General features: G+C 36.0%; 1 protein-coding gene across 5 annotated transcripts in view; it reads right to left on the minus strand.

The window, feature by feature from the left end:
- Positions 1-327: 327 nt before the first annotated feature.
- The window catches only part of FAM169A (family with sequence similarity 169 member A), a 65,486-nt gene continuing 42,656 nt past the window's right edge, over positions 328-23,157 (minus strand). For 4 of the 5 annotated variants that reach the window (XM_060295888.1, XM_030845812.2, XM_030845831.2 and 1 more), the window contains exons 7-13: positions 19,387-19,515; positions 18,759-18,871; positions 16,214-16,253; positions 15,530-15,680; positions 9,383-9,539; positions 5,771-5,974; positions 328-4,383 (exon numbers count right to left, since the gene is read on the minus strand). In XM_060295888.1, the coding sequence (XP_060151871.1) occupies positions 3,835-4,383; positions 5,771-5,974; positions 9,383-9,539; positions 15,530-15,680; positions 16,214-16,253; positions 18,759-18,871; positions 19,387-19,515 (1,343 nt within the window). In that variant the 3' untranslated portion in view covers positions 328-3,834. The remainder of the gene's footprint in view (positions 4,384-5,770; positions 5,975-9,382; positions 9,540-15,529; positions 15,681-16,213; positions 16,254-18,758; positions 18,872-19,386; positions 19,516-23,157) is intronic. The other variant, XM_060295890.1, reaches the window with a different exon arrangement.

Consider the following 23,157-nt stretch of genomic DNA (forward strand, 5'->3'; position numbering starts at 1 on the left):
AAAAGAAAAAGGCTGCACTGATGTCCTTAAAGAGAAATTTATTTGCAGTTACTTAGATAATATTAAAAAGGTCATGTTTTAGTCAAAAGCACATTTGTGATTTGAGTTATGTTTGTGACTTTGAGCTTTAGGGTGTCTATAATATTAATTTATAATCACATTAATTGTTTTCAATTCTGTTTATTTTTTTTTTAAGTCTGTCTTGAAAGTACAACCAATGTGATTGTGCCTTAAACGAAATCAGTGTCTAAATAAATTCAATATCTAAACACATCTTCACCAATGAACTTAGGGGAAAGGGAAGGAATTTCAAAACACAGACCAGGAAACAATCACAAAATATAGGTTTAATTACTACTGTTAAAAAAAAAAAAAATTAGAAAAAAAGAAACTACCAAGAAAACAAACGTAAGTACTTGAGTAAGTCTTGCTATTCTGAATAATGTAACATCTTTTCTAAATTGTATAAACACAGTAGAAGTTTTAGAACACACAGACACTAAGGAAAAGAAAGGCTAGTTCCTTGGGAATTACTATCCAGTATGATACAATTACTTCAGGATAACAGAAGCAGAACCTTCCTTACAATTAGATTTTAACAAATGATTTTGCCGCTAATAGAAATGGGGAATGTGTGAATGACAAATTTTGGAGGGTGAAAGAAAAAAAATCTACTGAAGGTAAGCACTGGATACAGAACTGAGGTTTGCTTATTTTTCACAACCAAAAATAAGTTAAACTATCTGTACAAATAAAGCTTGATACTAAGTATGCAAACAGAAGCATAAACATTTGTAACTAATCACACCCATGAAAGACTGGGTTAACACTTCAAACACGGTATTGCAACTAGGGGACATACAAGGCAGAAATTTCTAAAATACTGTTACACAGATGAGTAATGTTAGTATAAATTCTTTATTTACATTAAAATCTGTTTCAGTTTGCTGGTGTGACCAAACCTTAGAAGGTATAATCCCTAAGAGTAAATCAGAATGTAAGAGCAGATATTTAGATACCAGGTAAAGGCTCAATTCGAGGCAATCATAGACCTTCAAGATATTTTTCTAAAGTCACTGAAACCATTTTAGGTGGTGTTCTGGTGGTCAGCTAAAAGTGAACCATTAATCACTAGTAGTTTTTATCCTTGCCATGATAATTTTCTGCACTGAATGGAAACACCATGAATAGAGACACATTTTAAGTAGTAGAAGATTGACATTCTGTCATGCTATTTGATTTTATAAAAAATCATAATAGACCCTCTCACTGTTAAAAGTTGTAGAGGAACTTTATAATAAATTCTTAAATATATTTCTGTGATGTCTAGCAATTGAATAAACTTGAAAGAACAAAAATTTTGCTAATAACTGCTTTATATTACACAAGGAAATATATATGTATTTACACAAACTGAACTGAACTCCCTTCTCCACAAATAAGACTTCTAAACAGAAAAATTTCACAAAGGACTATAGAATGTAACTGGACACTTAACAACTAGACTACCTGGTTGAAATCAGATTTCAGTCCTCTGTCATTCTCAGAGTTTTTCTAATGCCTTTTGCAAAAAGTACAAGTAATGTGATTAAGTTTTATTTAGATTCCTTATTGAGGATAAATTGTTATAAATTCTACACTCACTCACTGAGCATAGAACTCATTGTTACTGAACATGAAAGTTAGGTTTTTTTCATGTGACCTAACTTTCCTCTACCAACTATAAACTCCAAAATAACATTTTCTGTCAGAGATAATATGGACAAAAATTGTGTGCTGAACAGAAAGTTTTGAAACTGCTTAAAATGCACCTACTGTTTAAACCAAACAAGTTTAACAAGTTTAAATTTATACTGCAAGTCCTTAGTGGTCATATAAATAAACGTTTCTTTTTTGTAAACCTCAGTAACTATATTCACACATCGAGTTGTCATCGAGTTAAACTACACCTTTTTAAAGAAAATATTTTAAAGAGAACAATTGAAGAATCCAAGTAAAAAAGTAGGTGTTAGGTTTTTAAATCTATTTTAAGAAATTAAAAATGGAAAGGTTAAGAATTTACTAAATCCTTATTTCCCTAATTGTGGTATTAACAAAAATTTCTCACAAAATGTATAAAACAGCATAAACATTCAACAGATAACACTAATATCAGTCATACTTATTCTTTCACTTGATTAGCATTTGTTGGGAAAACAAATGGCCAAAGTGCTTAATTTTCATTTAGAATGGAATAATCTGGCCTAACTGACCAATAATTAAAGAAAATAGTAGAGGATACAAGTATTCAAAGTTTTACACGAATAAGGAGGGTTTGCTATTTTGTCTGCTAAAGATTTTTACCTCAACTTTAAATCTTCCTAAAATGCCAACATCCCAAAATAAAATTTAGTATCATTTGACTGTAGACTGAATAAACCTTCAACATCAATCCTTAGCACCTCAAATAATGACACAAAGTCATAACACATTTTTTTTTCATGTAAGGACCAAGCAGTTTTAAAAACAATCTAAATGGCCTCAAAGCATTCTCAAACTTACATGAAAATTTGAGTACACATAATACTTCCAAAGAGTAGGACTGTTTTAAGATTCTCTTTGGATTCTAAGGATAACCATTTTGTTCATTTTTAAATAAATTATTATACAAAAATAAACAATTGAGGATGTTCTTTGTTTTTAGTTTACCCAGGCAAAGGCAACCACAATGTACACACAGGCTAGACTGTAACCTGTCCGCACAGAACAAATCAAGAGCGAGCAAGCCAAAAGGGACAAACGAAGCCTCCAATCTGATTTAAGCTCTTGTAACTATGGCTCCTAGAGCAGCTTATTCCTGCCATCTAGGTCTAAGATTGTGGGGCGCAGTTCCAAACCTACCAAAAATGGAAGCCAAGGGCATAAGCTGGCAGGCAGGCAAAAAGATCTTTTGACAGGAATCACTCCATGAGTTAGGGAAGTGGATGAAAGTGAGGGGAATATAATGAAGATTCTAGAATAAAGGCAGTGGCAGGATTAAGGAGAAGCCTTAGGAAGGGTTCTCACACTTCTAAAGTATACATGTTAACTGGGTGAGGACAAAAGTACAGTCCCCAGATTCAAATGAAATTTTAAATAATTATACGAGTGCCTACAGGCCAGAGTTAAATCCCTAGCAGTACTGTTAATATCAGATGTTATCAAGAGTGAACTGGAAACAGATTTTGTTTGTGCCTTTCCACAGACATTGAAGTCAAAGGAAGAAACTGCACCTACAACTAAGAACTAAGAGGCCAAAATAACCACCTTCATAAACATTTGACCATAAATTTCCAAATTTGTGCTCTCATTTAGTTGAAGTTGCATTTATCCTAATTTACTGACATTTTTGTTTAAGCATGCCTACATTTTAAAAAATGATTAGTTTTGAAATTTAAATCTTCTAGAACCTTCACCAAGATTACTATTAAAACCCTTAGTATAGAAGATTTCTGTGATCCTTAACAATTGATGGAAGCCCTACTACTTTCACATTTTTTAATTTATATTTTGTGAAATATTAATGGTCAGATATCCCCAATTGCTAAAGAAAATATAGTATGATCTGGTTTCCCAAAATCGAAACATGGTTAATAAAAATAAAAAAAATTGTATTTACACAAAATAGCCTGAAAAATTAAAAAGAACGGTGAATCCTAGGTCCTACAGGGGAGGGAAAAGCGGCATCATAAATAAGTTCAAATTGAAAATTTGGAGTTTTTATCCTGTGCCCCATGCTATTTATTAACTGCCATATTTTAAAAACAACAATTACGTTACAAAGAAGAGGATTTATCATCCACATTTCTTCCTCATTCAGGTCAGCTTGGCTTTCTTCTTCGCAGGTCCTTTGTGCCCTTTGGCCTTTCTTCTTAAATTCCGCCTGTCGACCACAGGCACTTCCACTTCTATCTCCTCTGAGCTGCTATCCACAGTCTTCTCTGTTGATTGTGTCAACTGATCCAGTTGCTCAGAAGATGCTTCAGACTGCTCCTCTGACTGGTTCTTCTGTCCTGCATTCTGTGAAAATGGCACATCTTCAAGTTCAACCTCTATTAAAGAGCTCTGAGGAAGAGCTGGAGATGTTTCCTGGGGCTCAGCTACCCCCTCCTCACCCTGGTCTTCCAATGAGGCAGTAGTGTTGGGTGATACATTTTCAGGAATCGATTCTTCAGAAAATTCAGTTATCACGGAGTTTGGAAAACCACTGTCGGACCGTTCTTCATTTGGGATAGTAGCTACATTGTCTGAACTCCCAAAATGTGCTTTCTTTCTTGAAACTAGAGGCAGCCTCTCTTCAGTGTGCCCCTTGTCATCAGATGGGCCTTCATCTAGCAACATTTCTGAGTCAGTTACATGTGAAGTCTAAAAACAAAAAACCCGGTGAACAACTTTTGCAATATAGTTCTTACATAAATTATTCTCAGACACTAATATGCAATGACCCTGAACCACATTTTAAAGAATTCAGTACTCACTACTTTTGTTAATCATGTGCACATGTTCTGAATACAGCTCAATTTCTTCGAAACTGTCTTACGTGATAATTTGGATTCATTAAGTTCTTGCTTTAAAGATGCAATAAAAGTAATGATTTTACCCCAAAAAGTACTTAGGGCACAAACTTTATGTCAAGATTCTTCAAAACCATGAATCAACTCAGTTTTTAGTTTCCTGGTGTTACTGGAGCCAGAACCGAGACTCCTGGGACTTGACACTGTGCTACCCCACTGAGTTTGACTATTAGGTGAAAGGTGAGGGCAGCGAAAATGTTATTCATGTAATTATGTGAGACACTAATAAAATAATGCGATACAAGAGTTTTTTACCCTTAAATTGGAATATTCAAAAGTAGAAATTAAATTTCCTTTTTGATGTGGCACCTATATATACAATGGAATATTACTCAGCTGTAAAAAAAGAATGAAATCTTGCCACTTGCAACAACATGGATGAACTTAGAGGGGATTATGCTTAGTGAAATAAGTCAGACAGAGAAAGATAAAAACCATATGATCTCATTTGTATGTGGAATCTAAAAAACAAAACAAAATGAAAACAGACTCAGATAAAAAGAACAAATGGGTGGTTGCCAGAACGGAGGGTGTGAGGGGACTGAAAGAGGTAGGGGATTAAGAGGTACGAACTTCCAGTTACAAAATAAACCACGGGGATGTAATATATAGCATAAGGAATATGGTCAACAATATTGTAATAAGTTTATATAGGGAACAGATGGTTACTGGACTTACAGTGGTGATCACTTCATAATGTACACAAAAATCAAATCACTATGTACTACACATGAAACTAATATTGTACATCAACTATATTTCAATAAAAATAAATAATTAAATTTCTTTCAAAATATTCCATCAAGTTTTCCCCACTAATCTAATCTGTCTCCCTAATTAAAACAAATTAAAATGACAGTACTGGTCACAGACTATGTAAGTAATACGTATTCAAATATTTGGTAAATAATGCTTTACCCATTTTTCTAAGCATTTCCTAAATCTACAAAGTGAAACTCATTTTGTTACCGTAAGTCAGACGAATGAAGTTACAAAGATTTGAATTTTAAAAAACATTACTGATTGCATCTTCTTAAAACACCCAATGTAGTAAAATTGATTCTTCCTGAAGGACTGTACATGTTAAAGTAGAGGAAGATATATATCCCACATTGCCCTAGCCAAGTCAGCAACACTGGACACTATAACTATAAAAAATTAGGATATCTCTCCATTACCTTATCCTGTGCAACAGCCTCAGGAGATTTTGAAGATTCTACCACCAGTGGAACAAGATTCGTAGAGTCTTCACTGGAATTAAAAGACTGCAATTTTAATTCTTCACCTAACACTTCGCTAGTGGAGTCCTCCTCTTCTGTTATAAGTGAAGTCTTAAGAGTATCATCCATTATCTCACCATTCATAGGCTCTGATTCAGATTCCTACACCATCGAGGGCAAAAAAAGTCAGGACAGAATTACAGATTAACTTACTTGTCATACAAGGTGGGTCCATTCTCAGTCGCCCTGTCATGCACCAGGACTCAAGATACACTCTACCATGTTACAGGACACAGGTTAAGGAACAGCAGAGTCAGTAAGAGAAAAGAATCCATTAAGTACCCCAATTTCCCTCTGTTCTCATGGAAAAAAGACAGGACCAGGATGCTCTATGGACCCAGTGTGGGTCTGAGATTCAGTGAAGAGACCCTGCCTCCTTCTTTCTCTTCCTCCATACAGGGCAGTGACAGGAAGAACCTTTTCAGTAAAAAGCCACCAGAGGATGCCTAGATTTGGTGCCAGCTCTTTACAGAACATCAGCTGCTCGGCACTCAGAATCCTTGGGGCCCCTGGGAAGTCACAGTTTAGCACGCAGGGGGAGGAAGCAGTAGCAGTCTTGTGGGAGGCTGAGTTTGGGTACAGCTTCTTGCTGGGAGGAGAGAGCTCTCAGTCTTAGTGAGCTCATTCTCCTGTCAACAAAGGGTCATCTTTGAACAATGCTGCTCCTTAAATCACATTAAAATATGGAAAAGCGATTTGATAACACTAAGTCTCCAATTTCTGAAACTCCTCCTCCAAGGTTTATCAATTTACAAGATTTTCATTAACATCTAATATTTCTAATTAATCCTAATGACATTCTAATAATTAGAGATCATTTTATTTAATTATCATTTAAAAAATTAGAACACTGGGCTTCCCTGGTGGCGCAGTGGTGAAGAATCCACCTGCCAATGCAAAGGACACGGGTTTGAGCCCTGGTCCGGGAGGATCCCACATGCTGTTGAGCGGCTAGGCCCGTGTGCCACAACTCTGAGCCTGCACTCTAGAGCCCGCAAGCCACAACTACTGAGCCCGCATGCTTAGAGCCCATGCTCCGCAGCAAGAGAAGCCGCTGTAATGAGAAGCCCATGCACTGCAACGAAGAGTAGCCCCCGTTCACCACAACTAGAGAAAGTCCACTAACAGCAACAAAGACCCAATGCAGCCAAAAATAAAATAAATTTAAATTAATTAAAATAAAAATTAGAACACTGATGCACTCAAATTTTAAGAAATAGACTTGGCTGGATTATATAGAACCCCTGAAATCATATAATGAATGCTTTCCTAAGGGCTACTGAAATCACAGACTTAGAAAAATTAATCTGGCCAGAGAGTATAAAGAATAAACTGCACACAGAAGGTAATTATAATAAAACTCACAAAAGAACCAACTACGGTAAGAGAAATGTTAAAAGGAAGGAAATGAGAAAGATATAGCAAAAGTTTTTATAAAAAAAACAGAATTTTGGTGAGTAACTACAAGGGAGAAGCAACAGAAGAGAAAAACTCAGTCCTTCAAGTTCTAGGTTTGGGAACAGAATGAAAAATAAGAAATAGGAAAAAAGGCTCAATAGAGAAGTGATAGGAAAGAACAGAGATGTTAAAATTTAAGATGATAAAAGACATCTGTCTAAACAGAAATATTCAGAAGGCAAGTAATACTGAAGTCTGGATCAATATTGAAAGTCTGGAGTTATTGGTCATCCCCACAGAGATGACCATTCAGCCATTAGACTAGATGCATTTTCAAAAGAGAAGAAAGTCAAGAACTGAGTCTTCTAGAATGTCCACAAATACAGGGGAAAAAACAGGAAGCAGAAGAGTCAAAAAGCAAATAAATAAAACCAAAACAAAACTTCAGAGAGAGGAAAACCAAGAAACCAGAACACAACAGTGTTAAAGCCAGGGTACTAGAGAATCCGGAGGAAGAGAGAGTAGTCAACCTAGGTAAGGAAACCCACCAGAATTGAGTCAAAGTGTCACATGTATTGTTGGACAAAAGAAACAGGTTACATGAAGGATGTACAGTATAATCTTAAATTAAAAAAAAAAAAACAACCACAAAAATATACATTCCCGTAGACATCTAGAAGCATATAAATCCCTTTTTTAAAATATGTTTTGTGGCTTCCCTGGTGGCGCAGTGGTTCAGAGTCCGCCTGCCGATGCAGGGGACGCGGGTTCGTGCCCCGGTCCAGGAAGATCCCACATGCCGCGGAGCGGCTGGGCCCGTGAGCCATGGCCGCTGAGCCTGCGCGTCCGGAGCCTGTGCTCCGCAACGGGAGAGGCCACAACAGTGAGAAGCCCGCATACCGCAAAAAAAAAAAAAAAAAAAATGTGTTTGTTTCCCTAATTTTTACAAGAGAAAAAATGTCATTTAAAAAATACAATTTCATGAAGTAGAGGAAACAGGAGCTAAATTGGAGCAAGTTAATAAATATAATCAGTAATGCAGTTTCACTTGCTTAGCTCCTGGCTGGACTTGACAAACAGGTAAAAGATTTTTAAAGAAACTTAAGTATGTTTCAAAGAAGAAATAAGGAATCTGTAAGAGAGGAAAATATTGAAGATATTAAAGAAAAAGAAGGATAGGAAATAGAGAAAATGAAAAAAGAAATGAAGCCAGATAAAGAGTTTTTTACTCAGTCACAAAGGATTTTCCTCCTTGTTTTCTAGTTGTAAAAAAAATGAATTTAGTTATTTTTCTAGGAATTTGTAAATCAACTGTAGTCAAATACATATGTTTTTTCTGGACAACTAATTCTATCCTTCTAACCAAAATAGGGGTGCAATTTAGGGCTTGCTGGATATTAAGGCATTCTAACTGGTTTTATAAGGTAGACCTCTTATAGTCACATTTGTCACTTCTTAAGTATGTTTAATTCTACAAATTAATTTGTATTTTAAATACACTGAGGGACATTACTAACTAAACATCCTCTATTTTATCTTTGCAATATGTCAAACTTTATAAACTCAGTTTGAAATATAAAATACTTGTCACTTTATCCTCTACTACCTGACCTTGCTTTAGACATATATGCTTTTTTTTTTTTAAATTTATCTTTGCTGTGTTGGGCCTTTGTTGCTGCACGCGGGCTTTCTCTAGTTGCAGCAAGCAGGGGCTACTCTTCATTGCAATGCGCAGGCTTCTCACTGCGATGGCTTCTCTTGTTGCAGAGCACGGGCTCTAGTCTCATGGGCTTCAGTAGTTGCAGGACATGGGCTCAGCAGTTGTGGCTCGCGGGCTCTAGAGCGCAGGCTCAGTTGTGTGGCACACGGGCTTAGCTGCTCCGTGGCATGTGGGATATTCCTGGACCAGGGCTCGAACCCATGTCCCCTGCATTGGCAGGCAGATTCTTAACCACTGCGCCACCAGGGAAGTCCTGACATATATGCTTTTTAACATTAAATACAATTTCTACTAAGAGTCTAAAATACATCGTTATGCTTTTCTAACAATATATGACTAAGAAAAGTTAAATTTTACTTCCATTCATTTTATTTAATAAGTGAATCTCCTACCTTTTCACCTTCTTGCTTTTCCAGGCCTGGCTGGGTTTCTGGTGCTGGTCGAACATTTTTATCACTACTTTCATCCTCAAATTCAATCACACTCTGTTCAGGTTCTTCTTCCAAGAATTCTTCTGAGCTCTCTGATGTTCGTGCAGTAGACTCCAATCTATAAAACCAAAGAAAAACATTCTTACTTGTTTTATTAAAGATGAATATAAAATTTCAGGAATCTGTTAATAAAGTAACACTTTAGAGAATCAACTAAGTGTTGTTCAGACAACAACTTCAAATTTTATAGGTCCAAAACCAACCTCTTCATCTTCTTACAAGTTTGTTCTCTTTCCTACCTTGTTCTCCAGTTCGATCACCACCTTTTCAATTATGTAAACTAGACCTTTCTTTTACTCTATCTATATTGATTGGATCTTACTCTCCTAGGATGAGCATACATCTCAGCTTACCTGGGACAGTCCAGTTTACAACTTTTGTCCCAGCACTGGCATAATTACGGGCATCCCTCATTTTATTGCACTTTGTTTTACTGCATTTTGAAGATACTATGTTTTTACTAATTGAAGGTTTGTGGCAATCCTGTGCTAAGCAAGTCCACTAAAGCCATTTTTCCAACAGTATTTGCTCACTTCATGTCTGTGTCACGTTTTGGTAATTCCCACAATACTTTGAACTTTTTTTATTATTATTATATTTGTTACAGTGATCTGTGATTAGTGATGGTTGATGTTACAATTTTAATTGTTTCCAGGTGCCACAGGTCACACATATGACCAACTTTTTTTGTAATGAATTTTTATATTGGAGTATAGTTTACTTACAATGTAGCGTTAGTTTCTGCTGTATAGAAAAGTGAATTGGTTATACATATACCTATGTCCAGTCTTAAGATAGCAAACTTAACTGATAAATGTTGTGTGTGTTCTGACTATTGAAACTGATTGGCCATTCCCCATCTCTCTCCCTCTCTTTGGGCCTCCCTATTCCCTGAGACAAAACAATACTGAAGTTAGGCCAATTAATAACCCTGCAATGGCTCTAAGTGTTCAAATGAAAGGAAGAGTCACACGTCTTCTCACGTTAAATCAAAAGCTAGAGATGATTAAACTTAGTGAGAAAGGCACGTTGAAAGCTGAGATAGGTAGAAAGCTATGTCTCTTGTGCCAAACAGTTAGCCAAGCTGTGAATACAAAGCAAAAGTTCTTGAAAAAAATTAACGGTGCTACTCTAAGTGAACACACCAGTGATAAGAAAGCAAAACAGCCTTATTGCCGATATGGAGAAAAAGTTTTAGTGGTCTGGCTAGAAGATCAAACCAGCCACAACATTCCCTTAAGCCAAAGCCTAATCCAGAACGAGGGCCTAACTCTCTTCAATTCTATGAAGGCTGAAAGAGGTGAGGATGCTACAGAAAAGGAGTCTGAAACTAGCAGAGGTTGGTTCATGAGGTTTAAGGAAAGAAGCTCTCTCCGTAACAGTGCCAGGTGAAATAGCTAGTGCTGATGTAGAAGCTGTATCAAGTTATCCAGAAGATCTAGCTAAGATAATGAATGAAGGTGGCTACACTAAACAACAGATTTTCAATGCACACAAAAAACCCTATTGGAACAAGATGTCATCTAGGACTTTCAGGGCTAGAGAACAGAAGCCAATTCCTGGCTTAAACTTTCAAAGGACATCCAAAATATATAAACAGCTCATGAAGCTCAATATTAAAAAAAACAAACAACCCAATCAAAAAATGGGCAGAAGACCTAAATAGACATTTCTTCAAAGAAGACATACAGATGGCCAAGAGGCACATGAAAAGCTGCTCAACATCACTAATTATTAGAGAAATGCACATCAAAGCTACAATGAGGTATCACCTCACACCAGTTAGAATGGACATTATCAGAAAATCTACAAACAACAAATGCTGGAGAGGGTGTGGAGAAAAGGGAACCCTCTTGCACTGTTGGTGGGAATGTAAATTGATACAGCCACTATGGAGAACAGTATGGAGGTTCCTTAAAAAACTAAAAACTGAATTACCATATGAACCAGCAATCCCACTACTGGGCATATACCCAGAGAAAACCATAATTCAAAAAGACACATGCACCCCAATGTTCATTGTAGCACTATTTACAATAGCCAGGTCATGGAAGCAACCTAAATGCCCATCAACAGATGAATGGATAAAGAAGATGTGGTACATATACACAATGGAATATTACTCAGCCATAAAAAGGAACGAAACTGGGTCATTTGTAGAGACGTGGATGGATCTAGAGACTGTCATACAGAGTGTAGTAAGTCAGAAAGAGAAAAACAAATATCGTATATTAACGCATGTTTGTGGAACCTAGAAAAATGGTACAGAGGAACCAGTTTGCAAGGCAGAAATAGAGACACAGATGTAGAGAACAAACGTATGGACACCAAGGGGGGGAAGCGGGGGTGGGGGGGGGCAGGGGGGATGAATTGGGTGATTGGGATTGACATGTATACACTGATGTGTATAAAATGGATGACTAATAAGAACCTGCTGTATATAAATAAATAAATAAATGTAGCACAGCCACAGATGTATCCACCCACTTAAAAAAAAAAGTTTCAAAGGACAAGCTGACTCTCTTGCTAGGCACTAATGCAGCTGGTGACTTGAAGTTGAAGCCAGTGCTCATTTACCATTCTGAAAATCCTAGGGCCCTTAAGAATTATGCTAAATCTACTCCACTGTCCTCCACAAATGGAACAACAAAGCCTGGATGACAGCACACCTGTTGACAACGTGGTTTACTGAATATTTTAAGGCCACTGTTAAGACCTATTGCTCAGGAAAAAGAAATTTCTTTCAAAATGTGACTGCTCATTGACAATGTACCTGGTCACCCAAGAGCTCTGATGGAGATGTACAATGAAATTCATGTTGTTTTCATACCTGCTAACACACCATCCATTCTGCAGCCCATGGATCAAGGAAGCATTTCGACTTTGAAGTCTTATTATTTAAGAATTACAGTTCATAAGGCTATAGTTGCCACAGATAGAGATTCCTCTGATGGATCTGGGCAAAGTCGATTGAAAACCTTCTGAAAAAGATTAACCATTCTAGATGCCACTATGAACATTCACGATTCATGGGAAGAGGTCAAATATCAACATCACCAGGAGTTTGGAAGAAGTTGATTCAAACCCTCATGGATGACTTTGAGGGGTTCGAGACTTCAGTGGAGGAGGTCACTGAAGATGTGGTAGAAATAGCAAGAGAATCAGAATTAGAAGTGGAGCCTGAAGATGTGACTGAATTGCTGCAATCTCAAGATAAAACTTTAATGGATGAGGAGTTGCTTATTGTGTATGAGCAAAGAGAGTGATTTCTTGAGATGGAATCCACTCCTGCTGAAAATGCTGTGAAGATTGTTGAAATGACAAAGGATTTAGACTATGGCATAAACTTAGTAGACGAAGCCACATCAGGGTTTGAGAGGATTGACTCCAATTTTGAAAGAATTTCTACTGTGGGTAAAATACTATCAAACGGCATCGCATGCTACAGAGAAATCGTTAGTGAAAGGAAGAAGTCAGCCAATCTATGTGGCAAAGTTCATGGCTGTCTTATTTAAGAAATGGTCACAGTCACCCCAACCTTCAGCAATCACCACCCTGATCAGTCATCAGCCACCAACATTGAGACGAGACCCTCCACCAGGAAAAAGATTACGATTCATTGAAGGCTCAGATGACAGCATTTTTTTTTAACCAATAAAGTATTCTTAAATTAAGGTATGTATTTTTTTTTAAACATAATGCTATCGCACACTTAACAGACTACAGGATAGTGTAAAAAACTTTTATATGCACTAGCAAACCAAAATATTTGATTTATTGTGATGGTCACTTTATTGCGGTAGTCTGGAACTGAACCTACATCTCTGAGGTATGCGTGTATTAATAATGCCCCTTTCATTCTCAAAAATTTCAGTTTGGACAATAAACGACATAGTTTAGTTCTACCTGTGAAATGCCTTTCAAACAAATACGTAACTTTATTCCCATTCTCATCTTCCTACTTCAGGCCCAATTCTCTCTGGACACTGTAACTTCTTCCCAACTCATGTTCAGACTTGCAACATATACATGCTTTAGTAAGGTTTTCAGAACTATGTTTCTTTTTTTTTTTTTTTTTGCCTGCATCCATGGCATGCAAGATCTTAGTTCCCTGAAGAGGGATCGAACCCAGAACCCCTGAAGTGGAAGCGCAGGGTCTTAACCACTGGACCACCCGGTAAGTCACCAGAGTTTGTTTCTAATACACATATCTGTACCAGTGACAGTCCAGCTCAGAAAATTCTGATGGTTCTCTATGGCTTGGAGAATAAAGCATACCTCCTTTCAAAGCCTAACATGACCAGACCCTTATATTTTTACCTCCTACTCGATGCTACCATTTACCTATACACCAGTTTTCCTTACCAACACTCCTCCCAGCTTTGTGCCTTTGCTCATGTTACTCCTGCAGTCTAGAACTGCACAGTGCAATACAATAGCCATGAGACACTTGTCATTATTTACAGTAATTAAAACTGAGTGAAATTAAAAACTCAGCTCCTCAGTTGCACTAGCCATACTTCAAGTGCTGGGTGATGAGCAAACTGAGTAGTGGCTGCCATGCTGGACAGGGAAGGGCAGACAAAGAACATGTCCACCATGACAGAAGGTTCTTTGAACAGCCGTGGTGGAGACCAGGGGTGAGCAAACTTTTCCTTTAGGTTTTGTGAGCCATATGGTCTCTGAACAACTACCCAACTCCACCAGGGTAAAGCAAAAGCAACCATAATAAAAATGTGAACTAATAAGCACAGATGTGTTACAATAAAATTTTATTTACAACAATAGGTGGTGGGCCAGATTTGGCCTATAGACCACAGTTTGTAGACCCTCGAACTAGAAAAGAAAGTCTTCTTTCCCAACTCTGCTTGTTGAGTTTCTACTTATCTTTGAAGCCCTGGCACAAATGTCAAATTTCTCTATCCCCTCAATTAGAATCAATCACACCCTCCTTTGCCTCCATAGCACTTTGCACTTCTATTATTATATCACAATCCACCTTGCAGTGCTCTTAACCTGTGTCACAGGTACAGATATGTGTATTAGAAACTTATAGACAGTCGATTCTTCAAGGGCAAAGATGAAGTTTTGTTCTTCATAGTGTCTGAGCACTTAAGCATTTAGTCTCACTGTTACTATTTTATGAAAAGCAAAAAAAAGGCCACAATAATTCTGAGATGTTCAATTTAAAAATTTACTGTTACATTCCCTTCTAAAAAGGGTATTACAACAAATGTTGCTCAGTGAAAAAAACTATAATTCTCTAAACTCATTACTCTTTTCACAAATTAAATATTTACTTAAATTTGACTTTAAAGTGATGAATTTTTCATTAAAATATAACATTTACATAATTATCCAAATTTAAAGTTACATACATAATGAAATTGGCAGAGTTACAGAATTCTCTACCTGAGTAGAATAATTTCACAACTAAAATGGCAACACTATGAATGGTTGACTCAGGAACAGTTAGCAGGACTATCAGAGCAAAAGCCTAATTTAACTATAATATTGAAAATCTTGCTTTCTTTAAGATTCAAAGGAAGATGGAGAATAAGGTTTTGATCCAAGTGTTCTGTTGATTCAGCTGGCTATTAGGTTTCTGGAGGAGTTGACAATACCATTTATGGCTATCACTAATTTGTTATATTCTATAACCCAGTAAAATGAATTAGTTATAAAGTAAAATTGAGGGTTTTTTAAATTGACTAAACCTCAGCACTGCTAAAAACCATAGCTACTGTCAAAGTTGACAATAATGACTCATTTGGGATAATATAATCACTAGAATATTCTCCTGGATTTTCACACGAGAGACTAAATCATGAGTTTATTCCACTCTCTTACTAGCAACTTCTCCCTATACCACTGTCAAAGTGACACTTACCAAGTGTAATCAATAATCTTGTGGAAGAACTCAAATACAAAGTTCTACACCAAGGTCATTTACTACACAAACAATAAACTTCACCTTAAAAACTAAACACTAATAATATGAAAATAAGAATAAACAAAATAACGAGAGTAAAATAAACAATACTTCACTTGTTCACTGAAGCTGTAGGTGAAGTCTGGGGAGTCTTTTCATCTTCCCCTTGAGAACTACTAAATTCAGAATCCTGAAACCGTTTTCCAATCTTTGGCCGCTTTAGATGACTACTTCGAGTACGAGTGGAAACAGGTGTTTTACCATGACCTGAGGAAAAAACGGCAAAACTATAATTGATTATGTATTCAAAGGATTACCTATTAAAATACACAGAAATGAAAAAAAATACACAGAAATGCAAGAACTACGCTAGTTTACCTAAATCCCCAACATTACACACTTCCTCTCTGTCACTTCAGGTTAAGAAACCATGTCAGTGTCTTTTTCTAAACTATGAAATAACCTTGTCAGTATTCATTCCTCACATTTCTGTGTCACCTTGAGTTTTTGCAAAGTGTTTCTGCATTTTCACTTAGACCCCCTTCCAATAATCTTGGGAAATGAACAAGGTACACATTACTGTCCCTATGTTACAGGTAAGGAAATGAAAACAAAAAAAGGCAAAATAGCTTACCTAACTGTTCACACAGCAAAATCAGTGGTAAAAGAACACAGATCTAGATTTTAGGGCTGGAGAAGTCTTCACTTTACTCTAAGGGACACACCCACATAGACACAGACACACACACTTAATTCTAACTGTCTCAAACACTTACTAATAGACCAGCTGAATTTCTTACCTTCAGAAGTACTTGCAAAGGCATCTTTTAGAGAATCAATCTAAAACAGAGACACAGATTAAAACCACAAGTTTTAGGTCCTTTCCTCTCCCTATGGATCTACTTCATACAGTTACAAAGAAAATCCTTTTAAAAGTTTTTCAAATAGCACCTTTTGTACTCACTATTCATCGACTAAGAAACTCACTTAGGAAGTAAAAAAGTTATATTATAGCTTCAGTTTATTATGAGCTTAAGAACTTAGGAAGCCATCTAACATGCTATAGTGATATACACGGGGTTTCTGAATGTTCTGTTCTTGGCTCCCTTCTCTTCTCAGTCCTCATCCTCCTTCTATGTAACTGTATCTACTACCTTTACTTCAACAGCTATTTGCTGATGAATCCAAATATACAATTTAATCTCCCCAACTTTTTTCCTGATTTCCAAATGATGAATCCAGATATACAATTTAATCTCCCCAACTCTCGCCCCGATTTTCAAAGCTCTATTTCCAGTGAAATCTCTCTCCAGCGGATACTCCACCAATTTCACATCCAACTTGTCCCAAACTGAAATCTTACATTTTCCCAGTATTATCCTCTATCTTGGTTAATGGCAATAACAATTCAGTATGCCATTCCAACCAAAATCCTGTGAGGCAGTAATGCTTTCTTCTTGTCCCTCATTCAATCAACCACAAAGCCTGTCAATTTTGACTCTGAAGAATCTCTCAAAACTGTCCCCTCTTTTGTACTACCAATGCTTTAATTCAAGCATTTATCATCTTTTCATGAAGGTGTACACCTTATATATGTACAATTTTTGTCAATTATACCTCAATAAAGCTAAAAAAAATTATGTAGTTAAAATAAACAAAACCACTTCCCCATGTGGCTACTGATTTAAAAAAAAAGATAAAAAAAAACAGTTTAATATGAGAAATATTTTCCTTGAATTAAAATATTAAAGTAATATAAGGAATATGAATTTCTAAAATGAAAAAAAGTCTGATTTATATTGCCAACCTTATAATAAGGTGAAATCTTAATATGTTCTCATTAAAATGACACATTTTAAACTATATGGCTTAAGATAAAAGTAGATCACTGCTCTCACCACATGTATGAGAAGAGTAGATTTTTCTACTTTCCCTGGTCTTATGATATCTGACCAGGACTAAAATGAATTTGAATATATCTGAGGAATTTGGAATGCAGTATAATAGAACTGGGGCTTATTCTGAAGTCTGAAATTCCAAAGGTAGAAAAAAAAAAAACAAAACTGAACTCCTTATATATAGTTACTGTATCAATATTATTTATATTATCCTTAAAAATGTTTTAAAAAACTTTTACTCAAAATAGTCAACACTCATGCTAACTAAGACAGGAGAAAAGAGGCATAAATAGGGCTTCCCTGGTGGCGCAGTGGTTGAGAGTCCGCCTGCCGATGCAGGGGACACGGGTTCGTGCCCCGGTCCGGGAAGATCCCACATGCCGCGGAGCGGCTAGGCCCGTGAGCCATGGCCGCCGAGCCTGCGCATCCGGAGCCTGTGCTCCGCAACGGGAGAGGCCACAACAGTGAGAGGCCCGCGTACCGCAAAAAAAAAAAAAGGGCACAAATAATTCCCCAAAGCACTGTGTCTCTGAAATGTACATGCATTTACATAGACATATTCAACAGTCACTAAAAATATATTCAGATACCCGTGTACAAAACAAATATGACTGTATTAAATGCCACCACAACAAAACACTGCATAAAAGTAGACCTCTAGGACCCCATCAATGAACCTGTATTTTAAATAATATCAAGTAGTTTCTAGTAAAGTACCTGGTAAATCCTCTGGAATTCAGTAATGGGACCTGCCCTTCTACTTTCACGTTACCTAGTATTTGCAAAGTATATTACATTCTACAAAGACCTAATACATATAGCCACAGACTTCCCAAAGTAACTTCATAACCTTTGACCTACTACTAATTCCACTTCTAGAAATTTATCTGTGCAAGGAAATAATTACATTTGCTCAAAGATTCATGTATAAATGCATTCATGGCTGGGTCACTTATAAATATAAAAAACTTAAGTATAAATGTTAAGGAAACAAATGCTGATATTTATATATAATAGACTAGTGTACTATTTAACAACGATTTAAAACAGTAATGACATAGAAAATGCTTACAATATTATGTTAATGGAGAAAAGCAGTTAGAAGCAGCATAAAAGAATAAAAACAAAAATGAAACACATGCAGATACATGTTTCATAATATATATTAAGTACATATACAAAAATGTTAGTTGCTACATCTAAGGTAATGGAATTATAGCTTTTTATTTTCTTCTATATTATTTTGTGTATTCCAAATTATTTTTCAAAGAAAATTAAATCTTAGAAACCAACTAACATAAAATGCCAAGTAACTAACACAACAGAAGTTACATAAGTCTGTTGAATGAACAATAACATTAAAAAAGTTAAATATTAGTATTAGCTGAACCTCTTTTTTAAAAACAGCAAAATTATCATTTCCTACAGTAAACAACAGCATACCTACCGTTAGCTGCATCTCACTAGACAGACTGTCTTCAGCTCCTGCTTCATAGTCTGGAACAGATCCAAGACCGTATTCTCCAGACACAGGTCTTTTAGCTTCATTTTGAGAAACTGCTGTGTGTAAAAGAATTTTTTAAATTGTAAACCAGTTAGTGTCTGCTTTTAATTATAACACTCTTTGTACTGATTTTTACAAAGCCCTAAAGAAGGGTGTTGAAAATCCAAGTGTGGGATATCCCCTTCACCAATATCTTATAATGAAGCCTTGCAATTGTAAAGAGTCTTAAACAGTTATCTGTATGTAGTGACTTCAAGGGGAGATGCATGAAACTGGGTACTACCTTTGATCCACTGATGCCTATTCTATGCTGTTTGAGTAAACTGTGTTTATTTCTTATCCACCAATTCCTACTGGACTACTGGGCTACGTTCTACTGGACTACTCTAGGTCCTCTGACTATTAGTGACTCAAATGTTTACATATAACAAAAATTCAAAGTTTAGAAAAGGAGGTCTGTTACTAGAGAGATCACATTACAATACACCACTATTCTGGACTATAAGACACAACCATAATTAGGCACTGCTTTTTTAAGCTGGACTTGTGTTCAAACTGAAAACATTCTTACCTGTAATTTTAAATGTTTCTCTTTGTAACGCTCTGGTGATTGGTATTCTCTGGTACCAGTGTCCAACACCTTCAACTTCCCAAAGCAGTTCATGGTCTCCTGGATATTTTTCAAAGTACTGGTTGCAAGCTGAAAAACACATTGAAAGTTTTCTAGAAATCCCCGAAATCAAACGTTTGGGCAAACAGAAGATGGAAAGTAAGCTGTCCAAGTCACTTAATGGGGCTAGCATAACTCTGATACCAAAAACACCAAGGAAACTCAAGAAAATTATACAGCAGTCTCATTTATGAATAAACAAAGATAAAGATGATAAACCTCACCAGTTGTGAAGGAAATATAAGATGAAACAGCAGGATTCCATTTTCACACCCATCAGGTAATAACAAGCATCAGAAAAATAAGGGAAATGAAAACTCCCACACTGCTGGTGTGAGAACAATTTTAAAGTGCTTAGGCAAGTTGAAGAAAAATATTTTATGATCCAATTCTACTTCTAGGTATACACTGTAATGACTTAAACATATGCAGAAGAAGGCATCTATAATGATCATTACAGGACTGTTTTAGGCAGTACAACCTCGGTGCCCATCATTAGGGGATATATGAATAAATTATGTATACAATAAAATACTATACAGCAACTACAACCAATAAACTACAGCTACATATAATCAACGTTGATAAATCTAAAAAAAAAGTCAGTAAAAAAACAAGTCAATATTACCTACAAAAGGATGTCATTTTATAAGTTTAAAAACACATTAAACAAAATGATGCAGCATCTAAAAAAAACAAAATAATGCCATTTCCAGTGACATGGATGGACCTAGAGATTGTTATACTGAGTGAAGTAAAACAGAGAAAGACATCATATGATACCGCTTATATGTGGAATCTCAAAAAAGGTACAAATGAACTTATTTACAGAACAGAAATAGAGTCACAGATGTAGATAACAAACTTATGTTACCAAGGGGGAAAGGGGTGGGGGGTTGGATAAACTGGGAGACTGGGTAGTGTACACTACTATATATAAAATAGATAATAAGAACATACTGTATAGCACAGGAAACTCTACTCAGTACTTTGTAATGACCTAAATGGGGAAAACAATCTAAAAAAGAGTGGGTATATGTATAACTGACTCACTTTGCTGTACAGCAGAAATGAACACAACATTGTAAATCAACTATACTCCAATAAAAATTAATTTAAAAAATAATAAAATAATTTTAAAAATGAGACAGCCTCTGTGGAAAATGGTTTGACAATTCTTCAAAAAGTTAAACATAGAATAATAACCCAGCAACTCCACTCTTAGGTTTATATCCAAAAGAACTGGAAGCAGGGACTCAGATATCTGCACACCCATGTCCACAGCACCATTATTCATAGAAACACAGAAAGATAGAAACAACCCAAGCATCCATCAATAGATAAATGGATAAACGAAATGTCACATATTTACACAATAAAAATCTACTCGGCCATAAGAAGGAATGAAATTTTGATATATGCTACAAAAAGGATGGAACTTACACATTATGCTGTGTGAAATAAGGCACAGAAGGGCAAATATTGTATGAATCCACTTATGTGAGGTACCTAGAATAAGCAAATTCATGACAGACAGCAGAAAAGAAGTTAGAGAATGAGGGGAGAGGAGAAGGGGGATTATTGTTTGAAGGGGACAGAGTTTAGAGTGGGGATGATGAAAAAGTTTTGGGTATAGACAGTGATGATGGGGACACAGTATTGGGAATGTAGTTTATGCCACTGAATTGTACCCCTACAAATGGTTAAAATGATAAATATTATGTTATGTATATTTTATGACCAAAAACTGTTGAGGAGACACTGCTCTGGGAAAGATCCCCGGTGTTCTCCTTACTTACTACAAGTGGTAAGTTCTCCCACTATACGGCCTGGTGTGTCTTCTGGCTCAACAATCACCAAGAGGCGAACCCAGTTTCCGGGCAACACCTCTAATAGGGCAAATGAGGGGAACTTCAGTGCTATTTATATTTTGGGAAGTGTGAAAATCTAAAGTAACTGTTTAAATAAGAATATATACAAAATAAATCTAAAATTATTATTTTTAAAAACTTTAAATTTCTTAAAATAAAAAAGCACAAGAAATAATGCTTTATAGTGTTTATAGACATAGACTTATGTGTGAAAACATGGGCAGGAAGGATATACACCAACTTGAGGAACACAATTATCTCTGGGGAGGAAAGAAGAAAGGGGAATGGGATTAGGAAGGGGTCCAAAGAGAACATCAACTGTATCTACGTTTTGTTCAGGTCTCCCAAAAAATAAATGAAAACAAATATGGCAAAATCTTAACATTTGTTAATCTGGACACTGGATATGTGGACACAAGGATACCATTTGCTCACTTTTTCCCCACATATTTGACAATATTTCTCATGTTTTCTGGTTGTAGTTCCTATACTTATTAGGAAGGGAAAAGCTGGAGAAAACCAACAGGCCACACCGAGTCCTCTGCCTGAAATAAAATAACTAAAATAGCAGAGGATACCTTACATAATACATAAGCACCTATAATTCACTTGGTATTCAATTTATTTATCATGAGAATCCTAAAAAAGGGTAATAAGAGAGTCTGCCTGCAGTAGATGTGTTTGCATTCCTCCCCAAATTTAGTAAAGCAATAATTAGACTTTAAGAGGAAAATCCATTTTCATATTTTCCAAGGGTATACAGGGTTCATTCCATTCTCATGTATGGGTCTAGACAGAAGCTGTGATTCAAGATGGACATGCAACACTTGGCTCTTGTTTTATGGATTTTTGGTATTAAAAGGGGGGAAAGAAACTTAGAACAAAAATATTTTTTCAGTGGAAATAAATATCTGATGTTAGATTAAAATCAATGGTAAATTATATTTTATACAAGTTTTCTAATAAATTACTTTCCAGGTTAAATATTACTTCATTAAGAAAAGAGTAGTGCTATGGACTTTACACAAGTGCAAACATAAATCCACTAATTGCTTTTAAAACACCACAACACAATATATCCACACAATGAAATACTAAACAGCACTAAAAAAGAATAGAGCTACATGAATCCACGGGAATGAATCTCATAATGATAAAGATGAATAGAAAAAGAAAACTACAGAAGAATTCATACAGTACATATTATTTATATAAAATTCTTTATTTTTTTCTGCACTGCGCAGCTTGTGTGATCTTAGTTCCCCAACCAGGGACTGAACCCCGGGCCCTCGGCAGTAAAAGCACAAAGTCCTAACTACTGCACAGCCAGGGAATCCCCTAAACTTTTTAAATATGTAAAACAATATGACATTGTTGGAGGATGTATACGTATGTATTAAAAGTCTAAGAAATGCATGGGGAAAATAAATGCCAAATTGAGGATAGTGCTTATTTCAGGGAAGGGAGTAAGCTAATTGGATAGGACAGAAGTTCAACTTATATTGGCAATGATCCACTTGTCATGGATGGTACATGCTGGATGATACATGAGTATTTGTTACCTTATTCTTTATATTTTTTGGTATATCTGAAATTTCTTTTTTTTTTTTAATTTAAAAAGCCACCACAGACAAATAACCCAAAGAAAGAATGGTTAAAGGATGTAAATAGACATTTTTCCAAAGGAGGTACATAAATGACCAATAAGCACATGAAAAGATGCTCAACATCAAATGCAAATCAAAAGTACAATGAGATGCCACTCCACATCCACTGAGATGGCTCTAACAAAAAAGACAAA

The sequence above is a fragment of the Globicephala melas genome, chromosome 3, assembly GCF_963455315.2.
Source record: "Globicephala melas chromosome 3, mGloMel1.2, whole genome shotgun sequence".
NCBI lineage: Eukaryota > Metazoa > Chordata > Mammalia > Artiodactyla > Delphinidae > Globicephala > Globicephala melas.